This window comes from Bos javanicus, chromosome 16, assembly GCF_032452875.1.
Source record: "Bos javanicus breed banteng chromosome 16, ARS-OSU_banteng_1.0, whole genome shotgun sequence".
NCBI lineage: Eukaryota > Metazoa > Chordata > Mammalia > Artiodactyla > Bovidae > Bos > Bos javanicus.
Window position 1 is genome coordinate 5,696,489 of NC_083883.1, and position 26,867 is coordinate 5,723,355.

The 26,867-nt window shown below is 40.7% G+C and overlaps 1 protein-coding gene across 1 annotated transcript in view; it reads left to right on the forward strand.

Annotated features, from left to right (window-relative positions):
* Positions 1-26,867, forward strand: part of LOC133227532 (zona pellucida sperm-binding protein 3 receptor-like) — a 63,365-nt gene that overhangs the window by 27,220 nt on the left and 9,278 nt on the right. Inside the window, exons 5-11 of the mRNA XM_061382106.1 lie at positions 181-266; positions 434-628; positions 3,508-3,690; positions 5,060-5,257; positions 14,686-14,868; positions 18,572-18,769; positions 21,742-21,924. Of these exons, the coding sequence (XP_061238090.1) occupies positions 181-266; positions 434-628; positions 3,508-3,690; positions 5,060-5,257; positions 14,686-14,868; positions 18,572-18,769; positions 21,742-21,924 (1,226 nt within the window). The remainder of the gene's footprint in view (positions 1-180; positions 267-433; positions 629-3,507; positions 3,691-5,059; positions 5,258-14,685; positions 14,869-18,571; positions 18,770-21,741; positions 21,925-26,867) is intronic.

Genomic DNA, 26,867 nt, shown 5'->3' on the forward strand with positions numbered 1-26,867 from the left:
TCCTTGATATGATGAAATTTAACTCCACATTGGCCTAAATGGTAATTAGTAATCAAGAGATCATTATTTTTTCATTTTTAAATGTTGAATAAAATTTCTTTTCATCCAGACCTTATTAACTGGAAATTTACACTTAGAATAAGACAAATTCCACTAAAATCTCTGGCCTGTCTTATTCAGATATTTCTTGATTGGCTCAGCTACTAGTCATTGTGAGATCCAAGATAAAGGAGTTGACTGGAGTGATCCTCTCCCTCAATGTATAAGTAAGTAAAGACTCCTTATGACTTGACTATAAACCTAAACCATGTTAGGTAATAAAACACCTGTGCCTCTTTGTTGCTTATTGTACACTCCATTAGAATTTGCATCACGAGTGTTAGATTTGTAAGTATGCCTTCCCTCATTATTTCTTCCTCTTCATTCATCTCAGTTGTCAAGTGCAAGCCTCCTCCAACCATCAGCAATGGGAAGCACAATGGTGGAGATGAAGATTTCTACACATATGGCTCTTCTGTCACCTACAGCTGTGACCCTGACTTCTCAATGTTAGGCAAAGCCTCCATTTCTTGCAGAGTGGAAAATAAAACAATAGGTGTCTGGTATCCAAGCCCTCCTACTTGTAAAAGTAAGTGACCATACTGAATGTATTAAAAGAAATGGAATGATTCAAAGACAAACTAATCAAGGCAAAGTTAAATTAATTCACTTGTTCAGCTACTCATATGCTATTATTAGTCAGAAAGCATAGGCTATACTGCAATAATAATCAATACCAAAATCCCCAGATTTTTTTTAACAGTAAAAACTTTGTTCTTTGTTTGGTTTTTGTTCGTGTGTGTGTATATATATATATATACACACATATATCAGTCAGTCAGTTCAATCACTCAGTTGTGTCTGACTCTTTGCAACCCCATGGACTGCAGCACGCCAGGCCTCCCTGTCCATCACCAACATGTAAATGTATGAAAGTGAAAGTGAAGTTGCTCAGTCACGTCTGTCTCTTTGCGGCCCCATGGACTGTATGTAGCCTACTAGGCTCCTCCGTCCATGGGAGTACTCCAGGCAAGAGTACTGGAGTGGGTTGCCATTTCCTTCTCCAATGTAAATGTATACATATATACACATTTTAATTTTTTTTTAGGCTCCTTGTTAGTGCACAGCTCACTTGGGAAATCCTCTAGAGGGCAGTCATTTACATGGTAATTCAGATTGTTTATATCTTCTGACAACTCCCTCACAAAACATCCAAAATCTCGTCTGTTCTGTACATCTGCATCTAAATTCCTATTCTGCAAACAGGCTCACCTGTACCATCTTTCTTGATTCTGCTGCTGCTGCTAAGTTGCTTCAGTCGTGTCCGACTTTGTGCGACCCCATACACGGCAGCCCACCAGGCTCCCCCGTCCCTGGGATTCTCCAGGCAAGAACATTGGAGTGGGTTGCCATTTCATTCTCCAATGCATGAAAGAGAAAAGTGAAAGTGAAGTTGCTCAGTCGTGTCTGACTCTTAGCAACCCCATGGACTGTAGCCCACCAGGCTCCTCTGTCCATGGGATTTTCCAGGCAAGAGTACTGGAAAATGGGTACATATGCATTAATATACAATATTTTTGTTTTTCTCTTTCTAACTTATTTCACTCTGTATGACAGACTTTAGGTTCATCCACAGCACTACAAATGACCCAATTTTGTTCTTCTATTTTTTGGCTGCAGAAAATAGCACAACATTGTAAAGCAATTATATGCCAACAAATAAGTTAAGGAAAACCACAAAACTTCCACAATCAGTTCATCAGGGGATGTGAACAAGTAGACAGTCCTGGGCTCATATGTTCTTTGACTTGGAAGTAAAATATCTTGCTTTTCATTAAAAATTTTGGCCAAACTAGTCCCTTGTTTCTGCCTAGTATAAATGAAATAGGAAATATAGTTTTCTGTTTCCCTGGAACAACTAGAAATATGGGTGGACACCACACTTGTAATGTTAACCACGTATGTATACAGGGCACACAAAGTCATACCAACGTTAGCAGATCAAAAGTAAAAGATAAGCATAGAAGATATTTTACCTTTCATTTCTAAAAGCCATGCCAGGATCAGGAATGACTCATCTTACTGGTATAAAACACCTCTAATTGTGGCATTTAATGGACTTTAACAACACAGTGTCATTTACTGTTTTGATTTAGTACAATGCTGGGGCTAAAGAAATAATCGTGAAGTGTTCGAAATGCCTAGAGTCTCACTGCAAGAGCTGGAATTGACAGGACCTGAGGCTGGAAAGTTTGCAGGGCTAGGTTATGAAGGACCTTGTCTGTCTTCAGAACTTCAGAACAGACAGAATGTCTGTGAAGGGCAGACACTGAGAGGCTTTAACCAGGGGAGTAAATGTGCTGCATTTTAGAAGGAGAAGTCTGGCTATAGAGTGAGCAACAATTCGAAGTGGGACAGAACTTAACCCATAGACATCTGCTGCAGCTATCCAGCCAAGTAGTGAGGCTGGTTTCAGCCGAGGCAATGGCAGTTGGCCTGGAGAGAAGTTGAGAAATGCTGAAGGAATTAAAAGTGGCAGGACTGACAGGTCTTGATGACTGATGGCTGTGGGGTGGCGGGGGAGGGGGGATTCATTCTGTGCTTGTGATCTGGGATGCCCTGGCTGCTCTACATCACAACCATCACATCAATACTATTGGCCACTGAACATGAAAGTGAAAGCTGCTCAGCTGTGTCTGACTCTTTGCAACCCCATGGACTGTATAGTCCATGGAATTCTCCAGGCCAGAATACTGGAGTGGGTAGCCTTTCCCAACTGGCCACTGACCCACCACCAAAATCATCCAGGAGTGTAAGCCATTAGAAGAGGAAGATTTTGGGGTCTTTGGAATTTGGGTTTTAGATATTGATTAGGGGTTTTTGAGATATTGACACATAATATTAATTTCATATGTACATCATAGTGGTATGATATTTGTGTATATACAGTGGAATTGATCATAATAAGTCTAGTTGACATCTTTCACCATACATAGTTACAAAATAATTTCTCTTGTGATGAGACTATTAAGACTCTACTCTCTTTGCAACTCTCAAATATGTATTGCAGTGTTATTAACTATAGGTACCAGGCTGTACATCACATCCCCATGACTCATTTATATATCTGGAAGTTTGTACCTTTTAACCCACATCACTCATTCCCATTGCACATTCCCCCCTCTGGCAACCACCAATCTATTCTTTGTAATGATGAAATGGGTTTTTCAAATACTTCTTTGATGAGAAATATTAGGACTTTATCCACATGGACTAATATGACAGGACCTCATTTTGCTGGGATTCCTAAGAATTAAAAACACATACATAAAGCTTTAAAATATTTTCTTTGTATGTACTTGATGTAGGCTTGTATCAAGTCTCCCTGAGAACTATATATCAATAGTAATCACATCATTATTGCCATTTCTCTTTTATAACTCATATGTCCTTTTTATGCTTCGTTAGATATAGTCTGTCACAGACCACGAGTTCGAAATGGAATCATTCTGTCTGGATTTGGACCCATCTATCACTACAAAGACTCTATTCTGTTCAGCTGCAAGAAAGGTTATATCCTCAATGGAAACAATTTAATCCATTGTGATGCTAATAATGAGTGGCATCCTTCTCCTCCCACTTGTGAACTCAGTGAGTATGCACCAAAGGGATTTTCATAATTGGCATCTAAAGTTATCCAGGAATATGGGTGTAGCATGCTCACAGGCACAAGCCCACTTAAATCCCAAGAGTCATTTTACATTAAATTAGTACTTTTCTCTAGTTTTCTCATGTTGGGAGAAAGGTTTTTTCCTTTCTTTTTTTCCTTTTCCTGCTAGTAATCTCTTTATGTTATCTGAGGGTTTTCTATACATATACATCAAACAGTTTTGAGCCCAGTGACATCACAGACATGGCAGATTTATTTATTCCTTACAAAATATTTCAGTAGACACTAGTAAATTGTCTCATCCTAACAAAATAAACATATTCTGAGAATTTTTTGAAAGATGGAGGTAAAATTCCTTCAAGATATTCCATTTTAAAATTTGCACAGAGATGCTGTATGGGCTAATGTTGGCCTTGATACCTTGAAGTTTTAAATACATACAGCTCAGTCATAAGGTTAATGATACTTATTGCTAAGAATTATTAAGTACTTTATATCAAGCATTGTTTTAAGTACATGACATCAATTAATTCATTTAGTATTTACCATGATCCTAAGAGGTGGATATTACTTTTTTAAAAATCACATTTTAATGATGACAGAACAGAGTGATTAAGTAACTAGCACAAGCTTACATAGTTATTTGGCAATGGAAGCCACTGCTACATTGTGATATATTCATTTCTTTCTGCCATTAGGAGAAATAGGTGATGATTTACATATGTAGTGACAAAATTTAATAAATATGTGATTTAAAAGATCTGTACCCTTTCTTCAATCCATATATACCTTTGGCATCATATCCATTAGGGAATAAAAGCAGAATCCAATGTTATGTGAAACAAGGTTTAAGCTCAAATCAGAAGTTCCTGGTGACAGTGTTATAGTATCTGTATAGTATCTGGGGAACACAACAACTCTTATTCTAATTCCCTTTTAGGCAAGGAGAATCAGGCAAACACTTCGTTTATTTAGCAGCAAACTTGTGCTGTGTATCCTCAGTGACCTCTGATGCTCCCATGCTGAAGTACTTTGACATGGAAGGAGAACTAAGCTCCTGGAGGTTGACCCAGTAATCTAGATATTGCCCCTTTCTGCACCATGGTGTGTTGCCTCAATAACATCCTCTGGATTGCTGTGTGCTTTGAGTGCTTGGCAATAGTCTATCAGAGGTTGATGCTGTCAAGTCTGTTCCTAGAATTCCCATCTAACCTTTGCCATCTGTTTCTCCCTCAGTTAATATGAGCTACGTTTTTTGGGGATAGGGGCGGGTGTGTGCCAGGCTTATTGGGTCAGTCTGCCAACCCCCAAAACAGGTTTCTTTCATCCTTGCATTTTTTTCATGATCAGATAGTTGTATTGGGTTACCAGACATTCCTCATGCTGTCTGGGATGGAAAAGACAACAAGCTAAAAAATCAAGAGGTATTTGAAGTTGGGACCAAGTTGAAATATCAATGCAAGTTTGGCTACAGACCTATTCCAGATGAACCTCTGACTTTTACTTGTCAGAAAAATTTCACATGGACACCATCCAAAGGGTGTGAATGTAAGTAAACTTTGTTTTGTGTACTCTAATTTGTGGTATCTTCTTTTCCACTGAAAATGTTGAGCATGTGCTCGGATTTTGTACTTTACTGGTTACAATTGATTTCTTAAAATGTATGCTTTGAAATACTTCCAGAGTTAATGTATTGGATCTTTGCAAATTAGTAGAGGAGCTATTTTAAAGGTCATCCTGAAGACTGGGAGAGCTAAAAAATCATGTCCTTCATGATTTTTCGAAGGGCTTCTGCCCTTCGAATTCAGCATCAAATGAAAAATCAACTTGGGTATCAAATATGGGTATCACCTTTATAATTGGTAACCCTCTAGGGCAGCTGTCATTTATACAGTAATCCAGATTGTTTAGATCTGTAATAACTCCAGTGTAAAACCTCAGTGGTCAGTTTTGCAGGCAAAATGAACAAGGAATCAAAAATCTTTGACCTGGAAATGGTATATCTTACTTTTCATTAAAGCCTTTGGCTAGTCTGGTCCCTTTTTGGGGCTTCCCAGAAGGTGCTAGTGGTAAAGAATCCATCTGCCAATGCAGAAGATATAAGAGATGTGGGTTCAACCACAGGGTGGGGAAGATCCCCTGGAGGAGGGCATGACAACCCACTTCAGTGTTCTTGTCTGGAGAATCCCATGGACAGAGGAGCCTGATGGACTTCATGGGATGTGTCCATAGGGGCACAAAGGCACACAACTGAAACCACTTAGCTCTCACACACACACACACCCGCATGCACACACACGGAAAGAATACCCTATCGCTGCCTAGTGAAAAAGAAATAAAAAATATAGTATTCTGCTTCTTCTGAAGCAACTGAAAATATCAATGGACATCACACTAATGATGTCAATGGGCCTACAGGACAAAAAAAAAGGAAAAATCATACTGACATTAGTAGATCAGTAGTAAAAGGCAAGCAGAGAAACCATGTTCACAATCTTCTCTGGAAAAATCAGAAGGGAGGTTATGTAAATTTCAGTGATGACTTGGCTTCCTGGTCTAAAACTTATCTTTACAGCAATTAACATCACAGTGTCATTTACATCTTCATTCAGTACAATGCCAGGCCAAGAGAGCATTTTTGTTTTTTAGTCACTAAGCTGTGTCTGACTCTTTGGGACCCCATAGAATGTAGCAGGCCAGGCTTCCCTGTCCTTCACTATCTCCCTGAGTTTACTCAAATTCATGTCCATCAAGTCAGTGAGGCCATCCAACCATCTCATCCTTTGTCACCCACTTCTCCTTTTGCCCACAATCTTTCCCAGCACCAGGGTCTTTTCCAATGAGTTGGCTTTTCTCATCAGGTGGTCAAAGTATTGGAGCTTCAGCTTCAGCATCAGTCCTTCCATGAGTATTCAGGGTTGATTTCCTTTAGGATCGACTGGTTTGATCTCTTTGCTGTCCAAGGGACTCTCATATGTCTTTTCTAGCCTGCAAGTGCTGAAATGGACAGGACCTGAGACTGGAAAGTTAGCAGAATTAGGTTATGAAGGAACCTGTGTATGACTCTCAGGAGTTCAGTATGAAGATGAAGGGGAGACAGTGAAAGTCTTTAGCCAGGGGAGTAAATGTGCTGCATTGTAGAAAGAGAAGTCTGGCTATAGGTGGGCAACAATTTGAAGTGGAACAGAACTTAACCCATAGACTTCTGCTGCAGCTATCCAGCCAAGTAGTGAGGCTGGTTTCAGCTGACAATGGCAATTGGCCTGAAGAGAAGTTGAGAAATGCTGAAGGAATTAAAGTGGCAAGACTGACAGGTCTAGATGACTGACCAGCTGTGGGGTAGCAGGGGAGGGGGAGGTTTGTTCTTTGCTTGTGATCCCTGATGCCTCTACATCACAACCCTCATGTCATTATTATTGGCCACTGACCCACCACAACAGAAACAAGACCAAGAGCTGACTGTGGCTCAGACCATGAACTCCTTATTGCCAAATTCAGACTTAAATTGAAGAAAGTAGGAAAACCACTAGACCATTCAGGTATGACCTAAATCAAATCCCTTATGATTATACAGTGGAAGTGAGAAATAGATTTAAGGGACTAGATCTGCTAGATAGAGTGCCTGATAAACTATGGACAGAGGTTCTTGACATTGTACAGGAGACAGGGATCAAGACCATACCCATGGAAAAGAAATGCAAAAAAGCAAAATGGCTGTCTGGGGAGGCCTTAAAAATAGCTGTGAAAAGAAGAGAAGCAAAAAGAAAGAAAAGTAAAGATATAAACATCTGAATGCAGAGTTCCACAGAATAGCAAGGAGAGATAAGAAAGCCTTCCTCAGCGATCAATGCAAAGAAATAGAGGAAAACAACAGAATGGGAAAGACTAGAGATCTCTTCAAGAAAATTAGAGATACCAAGGGAACATTTCATGCAAAGATGGGCTCGATTAAGGACAGAAATGGTATGGACCTAACAGAAGCCGAAGATATTAAGAAGAGGTGGCAAGAATACACAGAAGAACTGTACAAAAAGATCTTCACAATCAAGATAATCACGATGGTGTGATCACTCACCTAGAGCCAGACATCCTGGAATGTGAAGTTAAATGGGCCTTAGAAAGCACCACTATGAACAAAGCTAGTGGAGGTGATGGAATTCCAGTGGAGCGATTTCAAATCCTGAAAGATGATGCTGTGAAAGTGCTGCACTCAATACGCCAGCAAATTTGGAAAACTCAGCAGTGGCCACAGGACTGGAAAAGGTCAGTTTTCATTCCAATTCCAAAGAAAGGCAATGCCAAAGAATGCTCAAACTACCACACATTTGCACTCATCTCACATGCTAGTAAAGTAATGCTCAAAATTCTCCAAGCCAGGCTTCAGCAATACGTGAACCATGAACTTCCAGATGCTCAAGCTGGTTTTAGAAAAGGCAGAGGAACCAGAGATCAAATTGCCAACATCCACTGGATCATCGAAAAAGCAAGAGAGTTCCAGAAAAACATCTATTTCTGCTTTATTGACTATGCCAAAGCCTTTGACTGTGTGGATCACAATAAACTGTGGAAAATTCTGAAAGAGACGGGAATACCAGAGCACCTGATCTGCCTCTTTAGAAACCTATATGCAGGCCAGGAAGCAACAGTTAGAACTGGACATGGAACAACAGACTGGTTCCAAATAGGAAAAGGAGTACGTCAAGGTGTATATTGTCACCCATATTTAACTTATATGCAGAGTACATCATGAGAAATGCTGGGCTGGAAGAAGCACAAGCTGGAATCAAGATTGCTGGTAGAAATGTCAATAACCTCAGATATGCAGATGACACCACCCTTATGGCAGAAAGTGACGAGGAACTCAAAAGCCTCTTGATGAAAGTGAAAGTGGAAAGTGAAAAAGTTGGCTTAAAGCTCAACATTCAGAAAATGAAGATCACGGCATCCGGTCCCATCACTTCATGGGAAATAGATGGGACAACGGTGGAAACAGTGTCAGACTTCATTTTTCTGGGCTCCAAAATCACTGCAGATGGTGACTGCAGCCATGAAATTAAAAGATGCTCACTTCTTGGAAGGAAAGTTATGACCAACCTAGATAGCATATTGAAAAGCAGAGACATTACTTTGCCAACAAAGGTCCTTCTAGTCAAGGCTATGGTTTTTCCAGTGGTCATGCATGAATGTGAGAGTTGGACTGTGATGAAAGCTGAGCACTGAAGAATTGATGCTTTTGAACTATGGTGTTGGAGAAGACTCTTGAGATTCCTTGGACTGCAAGGAGATCCAACCAGTCCATTCTGAAGGAGATCAGCCCTGGGATTTCTTTGGAAGGAATCATGCTAAAGCTGAAACTCCAGTACTTTGGCCACCTCATTTGAAGAGTTGACTCTTTGGAGAAGACTGATGCTGGGAGGGATTGGGGGCAGGAGGAGAAGGGGACGACAGAGGATGAGATGGCTTGATGGCATCACTGACTCGATGGACGTGAGTCTGAGTGAACTCCGGGAATTGGTGATGAACAGAGAGACCTGGCGTGCTGCGATTCATGGGGTCGCAAAGAGTCGGACACTACTGAGTGACTGAACTGAACTGAACTGACTCACCTCTTATCTTCATTACTGCCACCATATTTGGCCTCAGGTCAAATGACAGGGAGGCAACACAGCCCCGCCCTTCAACAGAAAATTGGGGTAAAGATACGGAGCATGGCCCTGACCATCAGAACAAGACCCAGTTTCTCCCTCAGTCAGTCTCTCCCATCAGGAAGCTTCCATAAGCCTCTTATCCTTCTCCATCAGAGGGCAGACAAACTGAAAACCACAATCACAGAAAACTAAGCAATCTTATCACATGGACCACAGCCCTGTCTAACTCAGTAAAACTATGAGCCATGCCTTGTAGGGCCACCCAATGGACGGTTCATGATGGAGAGTTCTGACAAAACATGGTCCACTGGAGAAATGCAAACCACTTCAGTATTCCTACCTTGAGAAGCTCATGAACAGTACAAAAGGCAAAAAGATAGGACACTGAAAGATGAACTCCCCAGGTCGGTAGGTGCCCATCATTCTGCTGGAGATCAGTAGAGAAATAACTCCAGAAAGAGTGAAGAGATGGAGTCAAAGCAAAAACAACAACCATTTATGGATGTGACTGGTGATAAAAGTAAAGTCTGATGCTATAAAGAGCAATATTGCATAGGAACCTGAAATGTTAGGTCCATGAATCAAGGCACATTGAAAGTTGTCACACAGTAGAGGGCAAGAGCAGAGAAGGCAATGGCACCCCACTCCAGTACTCTTGCCTGGAAAATCCCGTGGATGGAAGAGCCTGGAGTCCATGGGGTCGCCTAGGGTCGGACATGACTGAGCGACTTCACTTTCACTTTTCACTTTCATGCACTGGAGAAGGAAATGGCAACCCACTCTAGTGTTCTTGCCTGGAGAATCCCAGGGATGGGGGAGCCTGGTGGGCTGCTGTCTATAGGGTCGCACAGAGTTGGACACGACTGAAGTGACTTAGCAGCAGCAGAGGGCAATAGTGAACATTGATATTTTAGGGATTAGCGAACCCAAATGGGCTGGAATGGGGGAATTTAACTCAGATGACCATTATATCTACTACTGTGGGCAAGAATCCCTTAAAAGAAATGGAGCAGCCAACACAGTCAACAAAAGAATCCAAAATGCAGTACTTGGGTGCAATCTCAAAAATGACAGAATGATCTCTGTTCGTTTCCAAGGCAAACCATTAAGTATCACAGTAATCCAAGCCTATGCCACAACCAGTAATGCTGAAGAAGCTGAAGCTGAATGGTTCTATCAGGCAAGTGTATGCTCCTTGGTTCTGTCTTGTCACAACAAAGATTTGGAGTGATGGACATTAAAGCCCTCGGTGTGCCACAGCTCTCAGGTCTTGGACAGACCATGTTACAGCTCTCAGGTCTCAAACAGACTGTGTTATAGCTCTTAGACAAATCAGTGTTACAGCTCTATTTTACTTAGAAGATAGCAGGATCCATCCTCAAAGCGTGAGGGCATGCCAACCCAAAGACGCGAAGAGAAAAGAGTGGAGGAGTGCACCAGCGTGCTGGAGACAGAGAGACAGAGAGAGAGAGAGCCCACTGGCTCCTCTTTTTATATGTTTTTCCCTCCCCCTGGGCCTGCCCTATGCAAATTGGGCTAGCCAGGAGTGCTGTTTGTTTACCCGAAGGCCTCACTCTGGTCCTTGGATCTTCTTTTGACCTTCCTTTGTTCTATTTTCGTGGGCTTTTCCCTTCCTTGTCTTTTAGCCACTGCCATTCTGGACTCCTGTTTCCTATTCTAACTACATGACAGTTCTATGAAGACCTACAATACCTTCTAGAACGAACACCCCAAAAAGATGTCCTTTTCACTAGAGGGGATTGAAATGCAAAAGTAGGAAGTCAAGAAATACCGGGAGTAATGGGCAAATTTGGCCTTGGAGTACAGAATGAAGCAGGGCAAAGGCTAACAGAGTTTTGCCAAGAGAATGAACTGGTCATAGCAAACACCCTCTTCCACAACACAAGAGAAGGTTCTACACATGCACATCACCAGATGGTCAATACCAAAATCAGACTGATTATATTCTTTGCAGCCAAAGATGGAGAAGCTCTATACAGTCAGCAGAAACAAGCCCAGGAGGCATGACTGTAGCTTATAGCATGAACTCCTTATTGCCAAATTCAGACTTAAAATGAAGAAAGTGGGGAAAACCACTAGACCATTCAGGTATGACCTAAATCAAATCCCTAAAGACTATACAGTGGAAGTGAGAAATAGATTCAAGGGATTAGATCTGATAGACAGAATGCCTGAACAACTATGGACAGGGGTTCATCATTTTGTACAGGAGGTAATGATCAAGACCATCCTCAGGAAAAAGAAACGCAACAAGGCAAAATGGTTGTCTGAGGAGGCCTTACAAACAGCTATGACAATAAGAGAAAAGGAAAGGAAAGTGAAATCACTCAGTGGTGTCTGACTCTTTGTGACCCCATGGACTGTAGCCCACCAAGCTCCTCTGTCCATGGGATTCTCCAGGCAAGAATACTGGAGTGGGTTGCCATTTCCTTCTCCAGGGGATCTTCCTGACCCAGGAATTGAACCCAGGTCTCCTGCATTGCAGGCAGATGCTTTAACCTCTGAGCCACCAGGGAAGCCCCAAATGATAAAGGAAAGGAAAGTGAAGAAAATAAGAGAAGTGAAAGGCAAAGGAGAAAAGAAAAAGATATACGCATTTGAATACAGAGTTCCAAAGAATAGCAAGGAGAGATAAGAAAGCCTTCCTCAGTGATCAGTGCAAAGAAATAGAAGAACACAATAGAATGGGAAAAACTAGAGGTCTCTTCAAGAAAATCAGAGATACCCAAGGGAAATTTTCATACAAAGATAGGCACAATAAAGGACAGAAATGGTATGGATCTAACAGAAGCAGAGGATATAAAGAAGAGGTGGCAAGAATACACAGAAGGAAAAAGAGATCTTCATGACCCAGATAACCCTGGTGGTGTGATCATTCACCTAGAGCCAGACATCCTGGAATGTGAAGTCAAGTGGGCCTTAGGAAGCATCACTACAAACAAAGCTAGTGGAGGTGATAAAATTCCAGTTGAGCTATTTCAAACCCTAAAAGATGATGCTGTGAAAGTGCTGCACTCAATATGCCAGCAAATTTGGAAAACACAGCAGTGGTGACAGGACTGGAAAATGTTAGTTTTCATTCCAATCCCAAAGAAATGTAATGCCCAAGAATTCTCAGACTAGCACACAACTACAATCATCTCACATGCTAGCAAAGTAGTGCTCAAAATTCTCTAAGCCAGGCTTCAACAGTACGTGAACTGTGAACTTCTAAATGTTCAAGCTGGACTTAGAAAAGGCAGAGGAACCAGAGATCAAACTGCCAGCATTCATTGGATCATCAAAAAAAGCAAGAGAGTTCCAGAAAAACATCTACTTCTGTTTTATTGACTATGCCAAAGCCTTTGACTGTATGGACCACAACAAACTGTGGAAAATTCTTAAAGAGCTGGGAATACCAGACAACCTGACCTGCCTCTTGAGAAATCTAAATGCAGGTCAAGAAGCAAAAAAAAAAAAAAAAAAAAAACCAATACAATATTGTAAAGTAAAAAAAAATAATAATAAAAATTTAAAAAATTAAAAAAAAAAAGAAGAAGCAGCAGTTAGAACTGGACATGGAGCAACAGACTGGTTTCAAACCGAGAAAGGAGTACCTCAGGGCTGTATACTGTCACCCTGCTTATTTAATTTATATGCAGAGTACATCATGGGAAATGCTGGGCTGGATGAAGCACAAGCTGGAATCAAGATTGACGGGAGAAATATCAATAACCTCAGATATGAAGATGACATCACCCTTATGGCAGAAAGTGAAGAACTTAAGAGCCTTCTGATGAAAGTGAAAAAGTTGGCTTAAAATTCAACATTCAGAAAACAAAGATTATGGCATCTGGTCTCATCACTTCATGACAAATAGATGGGGAAACAGTGGAAACAGTGGCAGAGTTTATTTTTTTGAGCTCCAAAATCACAGCAGATGGTGACTGCAGCCATGAAATTAAAAGACACCTGCTCCTTGGAAGAAAAATTTATGACTAACCTACATAGCATATTAAAAAGGAAAGACATTACTTTTCCAACAAAGGTCTGTCTAGTCAAAGCTATGGTTTTTCCAGTAGTCAGGTATGGATGTGAAAGTTGGACTATAAAGAAACCTGAGCACCAAAGAATTGATGCTTTTGAACTGTGGTGTTGTAGAAGACTCTTGAGAATCCCTTGGACTGCAAGGAGATCCACCCAGTCCATCCTAAAGGAAATCAGTCCTGAATATTAATTGGAAGGACTGATGCTGAAGCTGAAACTCCAATACTTTGGCCACCTGATGTGAAGAACTGATTCATTCAGAAAAGACCCTGATGTGGGAAAGATTGAAGGCAGGAAGAGAAGGGGACTACAGAGGATGAGATGGTTGGATGGCATCACTGACTCAATGGGTATGAGTTTGGGTAAACTCCGGGAGTTGGTGATGGACAGGGAGGCCTGGCGTGCTGTGGTCCACGGGGTCGTAAAAAGCCAGAAACGACTGAGCGACTGAACTGAACTGAACTGAAGGGTGTTTTGTGATATTATTGACATATAATATTATTTTAGGTGTACCTTATACTGATTTGATATTTGTGAGTATAGTTAAATGATTGTAATAAACCTAGTGAACATATATCACCATACATAGTTACAAAATAATTTTTCCTATGATGAGAACTTTAAAGTCATATACTCTAAGCAACTTTCAAATATATATATATTACAGTGTATTAACTATAGACACTGTGCTGTACATTATATCCCCATAATTTATTTATAACTGAAAGTTTGTACCTTTTGATCCACTTCATTCATTTGTCCACTTTGCATTCCCACCTCTGGCAACCACAAAGCTACTATCTGTAACTGAGAAATTGCTTTTCAATTTTTTAATGAAAAATATATAGGACTTTATCCACCTCGAGTAACTTGACCAGACCTCACTTCACTCAGGTTCCTAGGAACTAAAAGGGTATCGTGCATGCTTAGTTGCTAAGTCATATCTGACTCGTTGAGACTTTGTGGTCTGTAGTCCACCGGACTCCTCTGTCCATGGGATTTCCTAAGCACAAATACTGGAATGGGTTGTTATTTCCTTCTCCAGGGGACTTTTCAGACCCTGAGTTGAATGCCCATCTCCTTTATTGGCAGGCAATTTCTTTACCACTGAGCCACTTGGGAAATCCACTAAAAGGATATACATAAAGCTTTAAAATGTTTTCTTTATAGTTACTTGATGTAGGCTTGTATCAGGTCTCCCGGAGACCCATATATCAATAGTAGTCACATCATTATCACCATTTCTTTTATAACTCAGATGTCCTTTTTATGCTTCGTTAGATATAGTCTGTCATGGACCACAAGTTCAAAATGGAATCATTCTGTCTGGATTTGGACCCATCTATCACTACAAAGACTCTGTTCTGTTCAGCTGCAAGAAAGGCTATATCCTCAATGGCAACAAGTTAATCCATTGTGGTGCTGATGACGAGTGGCATCCTTCTCCTCCCACTTGTGAACTCAGTGAGTATGCACCAAAGGGATTTTCATAATTGGCATCTAAAGTTATCCAGGAATATGGGTGTAGCATGCTCACAGGCACAAGCCCACCTAAATCCCAAGTCATTTTACATTAAATTAGTACATTTCTCTAGTTTTCTCATGTCAGGAGAAAGGTTTTTTCCTTTCTTTTTTTCCTTTTCCTGCTAGTAATCTCTTTGTGTTATCTGAGGGTTTTCTATACATATACATCAAACAGTTTTGAGCCCAGTGACATCACAGACATGGCAGATTTATTTATTCCTTACAAAATATTTCAGTAGACTAGTAAATTGTCTCATCCTAACAAAATAAACATATTCTGAGAATTTTTTGAAAGATGGAGGTAAAATTCCTTCAAGATATTCCATTTTAAAATTTGCACAAAGATACTCTATGGACTAATGTTGGCCTTGATACCTTTAAGTTGTAAATACCCACAGATCAGTCATAAGATTAATGATACTTATTGCTAAGAATTATTAAGCATGTTGTATCAAGCATTGTTCTAAGTATATGACATCAATTAATTCATTTAGTATTTACCATGATCCTAATAGGTAGATATTACTTTTTAAAAAATCACATTTTAAAAATTTAATTTAATTTTATTTTTAAACTTTACATAATTGTATTAGTTTTGCCAAATATCAAAATGAATCCGCCACAGGTATACATGTGTTCCTCATCCTGAACCCTCCTCCCTCCTCCCTCCCCATTTTAATGATAACAAAACAGAGTGATTAAGTAACTAGCACAAGCTCACATAGGTGTTTGGTGATAGAAGCCATGGCTATATTGTAATTTATTCATTCCCTTCTGCCATCATGAGAAGTTAGGTGATGACTTACATATGTAGTGACGAAATTTGATAAACATGCAATATGACAGACCTGTATCCCTTTTTCAATCCCTATGTACCTTTGACAACATATCCAGTAGGGAATAAAGAATCCAATATTATGTGGAACAAGGTTTAAGCTCAAATCAGAAGTTCTTAGGTAACAGTGTTATAGTATCTGGGAAACACTACAATTCCTATTGTAATTCCACTTTAGGCAAGGAGAACCAGGGGAACATTTGGTTTATTTAGCAGCAAATTTGTGCTGTGTATCCTCAATGATCTCTGATATTTCCCATGCTGAAGTGCTTTGACATGGAAGGGCAACTAAGTCCCTGGAGGTTGACCCAGTACCCTAGATATTGCCCTTTTCTGCACCACAGTGTGTTACCTCAATAATATCCTCTGGATTGCTGTGTGCATTGTCAGTGTCAATCCGTTCAGTCACTCCGTCATGTCGATCCCATGGGCTGCAGCACGCTAGGCTTCCCTGTCCGTCACCAACTCTTGAAACTTGCACAAACTCATGTCCATCCAGTTGGTGATGCCATCCAACCATCTCATCCTCTGTGTCTGCTTCTCCTCCTGCCTTCGATCTTTCCCAGCATCAGGGTCTTTTCCAATGAGTCAGTTCTTCTCATCAGGTGGCCAAAGTATTGAGTTTCAGCTTCAGCATCAGACCTTCCATGAATACTCAGGACTGATTTCTGGTTGTTTCTCCTTGCAGTCCAAGGGACTCTCAAGAGTCTTCTCCAACACTGCAGATCAAAAGCATCAATTCTTTGGTGCTCAGCTTTCTTTATAGTCCAACTTTCACATCCATACATGACTACTGGAAAAACCATAGCTTTGACTATAGAGACCTTTGCTTGCAAAGTAATGTCTCTGGTTTTTAATATGCTGTCTAGGTTGGTCATAGCCTTTCTTCCAAGGAGCAGGTGTCTTTTAATTTCATGGCTGCAGTCAACATCTGCAGTGATTTTGGAGCCCAGGAAAATAAAGTCTCTCACTATGTCCATTGTTTCCCTGTCTGTTTGCCATGAAGTGATAGGACCAGATGTCATGACCTCATTGTTTGAATGTTGAGTTTTAAGCCAACTTTTTCACTCTCCTCTTTCACTTTCATCAAGAAGCTTAAGAGAACTAAACTTCATTTTCTGCCATAAGGGTGGTGTCATCTGAATATCTGAGGTTATTGATATTTCTCCTGTCAATCTTGATTCCAGCTTGTGTTTCATTCAGCCCGGCATTTCGCATGATGTACTGGCATGTAAGTTAAATAAGCTGGGTGGCAATATACAGACTTGACGAACTTCTTTCCCAGTTTGGAACCAGCCTGTTTCTTCTTGAGCTGCATACAGATTTCTCAGGAGGCAGGTCAGGTGGTCTGATTTTCCCATCTCTTTAAAAATTTTCCTTAGTTTCCTGTGATCCACACAGGCAAAAGCTTTGTCATAGTCAATAAAGCAGAAGTAGATGCATTTCTGGAACTCACTTGCTTTTTCAATGATCCAGTGGATATTGGCTATTTGATCTCTGGTTTCTCTGCCTTTTCTAAATCCAGCTTAACTATCTGGAAGTTCATGGTTCATGTACTGTTAAAGCCTGGTTTGGAGAATTTTGAGCTTTACTTTGCTAGCGTGTGAGATGAGTGCAATTGTGTGATAGTTTGAGCGTTCTTTGGAATTGCCTTTCTTTGTGATTGGGGCTTCCCTGATATCTCAGTTGGTAAAGAATCCACCTGTAATGCAGGAGACACTGGTTTGATTCCTGAGTCATGAAGATCTGTTGGAGACGGGGTAAGATACCCACTCCAGTATTCTTGGGCTTCCCTTGTGGCTCAGCTGGTAAAGAATCTGCCTGCAATGGGGCAGACCTGGGTTCTATCCCTGCTTTGGGAAGATCCCCAGGAGAAGGGAAAGGCTACCACTCCAGTGATCTGGCCTAGAGAATTCCATGGACTGTAAAGTCCATGGAGTCCCAAAGAGTTGGACCTGACTGAGTGATTTTCACTTCACTTTCACTTTCTTTGGAATTGGGATGAAAACTGACCTTTTCCAGTCTTATGCCCACTGCTGAGTTTTCCAAATTTGCTGGCATATTGAGAGCATCACTTTCACAGTATCATCTTTTAGGATTTGAAATAGCTCAGCTGGAATTCCATCACCTCCACTAGCTTTGTAGTGATGTTTCTTAAGGCCCACTTGACTTAATATTCCAGGATGTCTGCTTCTAGGTGAGTGATCACACCATTGGGGTTATATGGGTCATGAAAATCTTTTTTGTACAGTTCTTCTGTGTATTCTTTTTAATATCTTCTGCTTCTGTTAGGTCCATACCATTTCTGTCCTTTACTGTGCCCATCTTTGCATGAAGTGTTCCCTTGGTATCTCTAATGTTCTTGAAGAGACCTCTAGTCTTTCCCATTCTATTGTGTTCCTCTATTTCTTTGCACTGATCACTGAGGAAGGCTTTCTTATCTCTCTTTGCTATTCTTTGGAACTCTGCATTCAAATGGGCATATCTTTCCTTTCCTCCTTTGCCCTTTGCTTCTCTTCTTTTTTCAGCTATTTTAAAGACCTCCTCAGACAACCGTTTTGCCCTTTGCATTACTTTTTCTTGGGGATGGTCTTGAGTGTGCAATGACTGCTTGGCAATAATCAGAGATTGATCCTTCCATGTCTCTTCCTGGAATTCCCAATTAGCCTTTGCCATCTGTTTCTTTCTCAACTAATATGAGTTACACTTGTTCTGGCAACGGGGAGACAAGGTGTGCAGAGTTCATTGCATCTGACTGCCAACCCCCAAAACAGCTTTCTTTCATTCTTGCACTTTTTTCATGATCAGATAGTTGTACTGGGTTACCAGACGTTCCTCATGCTATCTGGGATGGAAGAGACAACATGTTAAGCAATCAAGAAGTATTTGAAGTTGGGACCGAGTTGAAATATCAATGCAAATTTGGCTACAGACCTATTCTAGATGAACCTCTGACTTTGACTTGTCAGAAAAATTTCACATGGACAACATCTAAAGGATGTGAATGTAAGTAAATTTTGTTTTATGTACTCTTATTTGTGGTATCTTCTTTTCCATTGAAAATGTTGAGCATGTGCTCGGATTTTGTACTTTACTGGTTACAATTGATTTCTTAAAATGTATGCTTTGAAATATTTCTAGAGTTAATGTATTGGATCTTTGAAAATTAGTAGAGGAACTATTTTAAAGGTCATCCTGAAGACTGGGAGAGCTGAAAAATCATGTCCTTCATACTCTGCCCCTTTGAATTCAGCATCAAATGAAAAATCAACTTGGGTATTAAATATGAGTATCACCTTTATAATTGGTGATAAAGGGCAGCTGTCATTTATGTGGTAATCCAGATTGTTTAGATCTGTAACAACTCCAGTGTAAAACCTCAGTGGTCAGTTTTGCAGGCAAAATGAACAAGGAATGAAAAATCTTTGACCTGGAAATGATATATCTTACTTTTCATTAAAGCCTTTTGGCTAGTCTGGTCCCTTGTTGGGGCTTCCCAGAAGGTGCTAGTGGTAAAGAATCCATCTGCCAATGCAGGAGATATAAGAGATGTGGGTTCAATGACAGGGAGTGGAAGATCCCTGGAGGAGGGCATGACAACCCACTTCAGTGTTCTTGTCTGGAGAATCCCATGGACAGAGGAGCCTGGTGGATTTCATGAGGTGTGTCCATAGGGTCATAAAGGCACACAACTGAAACCACTTAGCGCACACGCGCGCGCACACACACACACACACACAGAATACCTTATTGCTGCCTAGTGAAAAAGAAATAAAAAATATAGTATTCTGCTTCTTCTGAAGCAACTGAAAATATCGGTGGATCCACACTAGTGATGTCAGCAGGCCTATAGGATGAAAATAAAATCATTCCAACATTTGTAGGTCAATAGTAAAAGGCAAGCAGAGATATCATGTTCACCTTCTTCTCTGGAAAAGCCAAAAGGGGATGTTATGTCAGATTCAGTAATGACTCGGCTTCCTGGTCTAATACATATCTTTTACAGCAGTTAAAAATGCAGTGTCATTTACTGTTTTGATTCAGTACAATGCTGAGGCAAGAGAGCATTGTTGTTGTTCAGTCACTAAGTCATGTGTGACTCTTTGGGACCCCATAGAGTATAGCTTTTGGGGCTTCCCTGTTCTTCACTATGTCCCTGAGTCTACTCAAACTCATGTCCATTGAGTCAGTGATGCCACCCAACTATCTCATCCTTTGTCATCCCCTTCTCTTAACCTCAATCTTTCTCAGCACCAGAGTCTTTTCCAATGAGTTGGTTCTTCCCATCAGGTGGCCAAAGTATTGGAGCTTCAGCTTCAGCATCAGTCCTTCCAGTGAATATTCAGGGTTGATTTCCTTCAGGATTGACTGGTTTGATCTCCTTGCGGTCCAAGGGACTCTCATGTGTCTTCTTCTAGCTTGCAAAAGCTGGAATTGACAGGACCTGAGGCTGGAAAGTTTGCAGGGCTAGGTTATGAAGGACTGTGTGTGTCTTCAGGAGTTAAGAATGTATGTGAAGGGCAGACATTGAAAGGCTTTAACCAGAGGAGTAAATGTGCTGCATTTTAGAAAGAGAAGTCTGGCTGTGGAGTGAGCAACAATTCGAAGTGGGACAGAACTTAACCCATAGACATCTGCTGCAGCTATCCAGCCAAGTAGTAAGGCTGGTTTCAGCTGAGGCAATGGCAGTTGGCCTGAAGAGAAGTTGAGAAATCCTGAAGGAATTAAAAGTGGCAGGAGAAGGCAATGGCACCCCACTCCAGTACTCTTGCCTGGAAAATCCTGTGGGCGGAGGAACCTGGTAGGCTGCAGTCCAAGGGGTCGCTACAAGTCGGACACGACTGAGCAACTTCACTTTCACTTTTCACTTTCATGCATTGGAGAAGGAAATGGCAACCCACTCCAGTGTTCTTGCCTGGAGAATCCCAGGGACGGGGGAGCCTGGTGGGCTGCCATCTATGGGGTCGCACAGAGTCGGACACGACTGAAGCAACTTAGCAGCAGCAGCAGCAGGACTGACAGGACTGGAAGACTGACGGCTGTGGGGTGTCGGGGGAGTTGGGGTTCATTCTGTGCTTGTGATCTGGGATGCCCTGGCTGCCTCTACATCACAACCATCACATCAACACTTTTGGCCACTGACCCACCACCACAATCATCCAGGAGTGTAGGCCATTAGAAGAGGAAGATTCGGGGTCTTTGGAATTTGGATTTCAGGCTTTAGATATTGCTAAGGGTTTTTTTTTTTTTAAGATATAATTGACTTATAATACTAATTTCAGGTGTACATCAGTGATTTGATATTTACATAAATACAGTGAAATGATCATAATAACTTTAGTGAACATCTATCACCATACAAAGTTACAAAATAATTTTTCTTATGATGAAATGTTTTAAGTTCATTCTCCAAACAACTTTCAAACATATATTACAGAGGTATTAACTTCAGGCACCATGCTGTACACTACATCCCCATGATTTATTTATAACTGGAATTTTGTACCTTTTGACCCTTCATTCCTTTTGTCCACTCTGCATCCCCACCTCTGGCAACCACCAACCTATTATCTGGAACTAAGAAATTGTTAACTAGAAACTAGAAGGATATCATCCATTCTTAGTTGCTAAGTCGTTTCTGACCCTTTGCGACCCTTTGGTCCATAGCCTGCCAGACTCCTCTGTCCATGGGATTTCCCAAACAAGAATACTGGCATGGGTTGTTATTTCCTTCTCCAGGGGATCTTCCAGACCCTGGGGTTAAATCCCTGTCTCCTTCATTGGCAGGTGGTTTCTTTACCACTGAGCCACTTGGGAAGCCCACTAAAAGGATATACATACAACTTTAAAAAATTTTCTTTGTGTGTTCTTGATGTAGGCTTGTATCAGGTCTCCTGGAGACCCATATGTCAATAGTAGTCACATCATTATCACCATTTCTCTTTTATAACTGAGATGTTCTTTTTATGCTTCTTTAGATATTGTCTGTCATCCACCTCAAGTTCCAAATGGAAACATTCTCTCTGGATTTGGGCCCATGTATAATTTCAACGACTCTGTTCTGTTCAGTTGCAAGAAAGGCTATATCCTCAATGGCAGCAATTTAATCCATTGTGGTGTTGATGACGAGTGGCATCCTTCTCCTCCCACTTGTGAACTCAGTGAGTATGCACCAAAGGGATTTTCATAATTGGCATCTAAAGTTATCCAGGAATATGGGTGTAGCATGCTCACAGGCACAAGCCCACTTTAATCTGAGTCATTTTACATTAAATTAGTACTTTTTTTTCTAATTTTCTCATGTCAGGAGAAAGGTTTAATTTATTATTTTTTTCTGCTAGTAATTTCTTCATGTTATCTGTCTGAGGATTTTGTGTACCTATAACATGATTTTGACAAGTGACATCATAGATATTGCAGATTTATTAATTCCTAACAAAAATATTTCAGTAGACACTAGTGAAGTGTCTCATCCTCATGAAATAAACATATCCTGAAAATTTTTTGAAAGATGAAGGTAAAATTACTTCAAGATTTTTCTTTTTAAAGTTTGCACATAGATGCTCTATGGGCTGATGTTGGCCTTGATACCTTGAAGTTGTAAATACATACAGATAGGTCATCATATATAAGGATACTTATTGTTAACATTCATAAAACACTTTATATCAAGAACTGCTCTAAATATATAACTTTCAATTAATTCAATTACTTAATATTTACTGCATATTCAGTCTTGGGTTAGGAAGATCATTGGAGGAGGAAATGGCAACTGACTCCAGTATTCTTGCTTGAAAAATCCCAAGGACAGGGAAGCCTGGTGGGTACAGTCCAAAGGATTTCAGAGTCGGACACAACTGATTGACTAGACACACACACATGATCCTAAGAGGTAGTTACTACCTCTTTTTAAAATTTTAAAATTCCGTTTTAATGATGGGAAAAGAAATGAGTAAGTTACCAGCACAAGCTGAGTTAGTTAGGGGTGGAAGCCACTGCTACATTGTGGTTTATTCAATCCCTTCTGCCATTACAAGGAATTAGGTTACATTTTACATATGTAGTGAAAAAATTTGATAAGTATGCAAATTGACAGACGTGTTGTTGTTGTTCCATTGCTAAGTCATGTCCACTGACTTGCAACCCATGGACTGCCGCATGCCAGGGTCTTCTGTCCTCTACTATCTCTGGGAATTTGCTCAAATGCAGTCAGTGATGCTATCTAACCATCTCATCCTCTGCCACCCAATTCTCCTTTTGCCTTCAGTCTTTCCTAGTGTCATGGTCTTTTCTAATGAACCAGCTCTTAACATAGGTGGCCAAAGTATTGGAGCTTCAGCTTCAGCCACAGCCTTTCCAATGAATATTCAGGGTTGATCCTTTAGGATTGACTCATTTGGTTTCCTTGCAGTTCCAGGGACTCTCGAGTCTTCTCTAGCACCACAATTCGAAAGCAGCAAAATTTTAATAGAAGGAGCAAACAGCCTTCTCTATGGACCAACTCTCACACCCATATATGACTACTGGAAAAACCATAGCTTTGACTATGTGGACCTTTGTTGGCAAAGCAATGTCTCTGGTTTTTAATATGCTGTCTAGGTTTGTGATAGCTTTTCTTCCAAGCAGCAGGCATCTTTTAATTTCATGGCTGCAGTCCCTGACCACAGTGATTTTGGAGCCCAAGAAAATAAAGTCTGTCACTGTCTCCATTGTTTCCCCATCTATTTGCCCATGAAGTGATGGGACCAGATGCTGTGATCTTAGTTATTTGAATGTTGAGTTTAAAGTCAGCTTTTTCACTCTCTTCTTTCACCATCATCAAGAGGCTCTTTAGTTCCTCTTTACTTTCTGCCATTAGAGTGGTATCATCTGCATATCTGAGGTTGTTTTGATTCCAACTTGTGATTCATTTAGCCTGACATTTTGTATTATGTACTCTGCATATAAGTTAAATAAACAGGGTGACAATATACAGCCTTGTCATTCTCCTTTCCCAATTTTCAACCATTCCATTGTTCCTTGTCTGGTTGTAACTGTTGCTTCTTGACTCACATACAGGATTCTCAGGAGACAGGTGAGGTGGTTAGATATTCCCATCTTTTTAAGAATTTTCCGCAGTTTGTTGTGACCCACACACTCTAAGGCTTTCACATAGACTATGATGCAGAAGTAGATGTTTTTCTGGAACTCCCTTGCTTTCTCTATGATGTACTGAATTCTGTCAATTTGATTTCTGGTTCCTCTTGCCTTTTCAAAACCCAGCCAGCACATCTGGAGGTTCCCAGTTCACATACTTCTGAAGCCTAGCTTGAAGGATTTTGAGCATAACCTTGCTGGCATGTGAAATGAGCACAGTTGTTCGGTAGTTTGAACATTCTTTGGCACTGCCCTTCTTTGGGATTAGAATGAAAACTGAGCTTTTCCAGTCCTATAGCCACTGCTGAATTTTTCAAATTTGCTGGCATATTGAGTGCAGCACTTTAACAGCATCATCTTTAGGATGCTAAATAGCTCAGTTGGGATTCCATCACATGCACCTAGCCTTGTTCATAGTAATGCTTCGTAAGACCTAAGGCCCACTTGACTTCACACTCCAGTATATCTGACTCTAGATGAGTGACCATGCCATCATGGTTATCAGGGTTGTTAAGACCATTTTTGTATAGTTCCTCTGTGTTTTTTTGCCATCTCTTCTTAATCTCTTCTGCTTTTGTTAGGTCCTTACCATTCTTGTCCTTTATTACACCCATCCTTGCATATGTTCTCTTGGTATCTCCAATTTTCTTGATGAGATCTCTTGTCTTTCCCATTCTATTGCTTTCCTTGATTTCTTTGCATTGTTCATTTCAGAAAGCTTTCTTATCTCTCCTTGCTCTTCTCTGGAACTCTGCATTCAGTTGGGTATGTCTTTCACTTTCTCCCTTGCGTTTTACTTCACTTCTTTCCTCAGCTGTTTGTAAGGCCTCCTCAGATAACCACTTTGCCTTTTTGCATTTATTTTTCTTTGGGATGGTTTTGGTCACTGCCTCCTGTACAATGTTATGAACCTCTGTGTGTAGTTCTTTGGGCATTCTCTCTACCAGATCTAACCCCTTGGATCTATTCATCACCTTTACTGTGTAATCATAAGGGGTTTGATTTAGGTCATACCTGAATGACTTAGTGGTTTCCCCTACTTTCTTCAGTTTAAGCCTGAATTTTACAACAAGGCGCTCATGCTCTGAACCACAGTCAGATCCAGGTCTTGTTTTTCCTGTCTGTATAGAGATTCTCCATCTTTGGGTGCAAAGAATATAATCAATCTGATTTCGGTATTGATCATAAGGTGATGTCCATGTGCAGAGTCATCTTTTGGGTTGCTGGAAAAGCTGTTTGCTATGACCAGTGTGTTCTCTTGACCAAACTTGTTAGCCTTTTCCCTGCTTCATTCTGTACTCCAAGGCCAAACTCACCTGTTATTCCAGATATCTCTGGACTTCCTCTTTTTGCATTCTATGAAGAAAAGAACATTTTTTTTAATTTAAATTTACTTAGTTTAATTAGAGGCTAATTACTTTACAATATTGTATTGGTTTTGCCATACATCAACATAAATCTGCCACAGGTTTTTTGATGTTAGTTCTAGAAAGTGTTGTAGGTCTTCATAGAACCAGTCAGCTTCAGCTTCTTCAGCATTAGTGGTTGGGGCATAGATTTGGATTACTGTGAAACTGAATGGTTTGCCTTGGAAACAAACTGAGATCATTCTGTTGCTTTTGAGATTGCACCCAGGTCCTGCATTTCATACTCTTTTGTTTGACTATGAGGGCCACTCCATTTCTTCTAAAAGATTCTTGCCCACAGTAGCAGATAGAATAGTCATCTGAATTAAGGTCTTCCCTTGTGGATCAGCTGGTAAAGAATCTGCTTGCAATGCGGGAGACCTGGGTCCTCTCCCTGGGTTTGGAAGATCCCCTGGAGAAGGGAAAGGCTACCCACGCCAGTATTCTGGCCTGGAGAATTTCATGGACTGTATAGTCCATGGGGTCGTGAAGAGTCGGACACAACTGATTGACTTTCACTTTCTGAATTAAATTCGCCCATTGCCATCCATTTTAATGGCTCACTGATTCCTCAGATATCGATGTTCACTCTTCCATCTCCTGTTTGACCACATCCAATTTACCTTGATTCATGGACCCAACATTCCAAGTTCCTATGCAATAGGTCCTTTATGGCATTGGACTTTACTTTCATCACCAGACACATCCACAATGGAATGTCATTTCTGCCTTGGCCCAGCGACTTCATTCTTTCTAGAGCTATTAGTGACTGCCCTTCACTCCTCCCTAGTAACATACTGAAAAGCTTTTGCCCTAGAAGGCTTATCTTCTGGTGTCATATCTTTTTGCTTTTTCATACTGTTCCCGGAGTTCTCATGGCAAGAATACTGGAGTGGATTGTCACTTCCTTCTCCAGTAGTCCACTTTTTGTCAGAACTCTTCACTAGATGCCCATTTTGGGTGGCCCCACATGGCATGGCTTATCATTTCATTGAGTTAGGCAAATCTTTTCACCAAGAGAACAAGGTTGTGTTCCGTGAAGGGGCTACATGACAGACATGTATCCTCTCTTCAATCCATGTGTGTCTTTGGCATCATATTCAGTAGGGGAAAAAAGCAAAATCCAAGAGCTAAGTGGAGGCAAAGTTCAAGCTCAAATCATGAAGTTCCTGCTGAAAATGTTATAGTATCTGGGGGACACTACAACTTCTATTGTAATTCCCCTTTAGGCAAGATCTGGGCCTCCTTACCTGGTCTAGGGAACATAGACTCAGGAGTTAGGTCCTGCCATAGAAGGAAGAAAGCCTTGACCAGAAATGTAGAGACTCTTTCATAGATGAGACACTCCCATTGTCTCTTCCTCCACCTCCTTTTCCTTTGGGAAAAGTGAGCAAGGAGGTGAGGGATCAGTGGATGCTCTTCTGGTCTTAGATGGGAATGTTGGGAAATGAGGAAAATTACTCCATTCAGACTACAAGAATTCTGTCATTGTGTAAGTGACATCATGGAGACCCAGACTACATGGATTCCATACAGTTAGATTTTAACATATTATGTAGAGA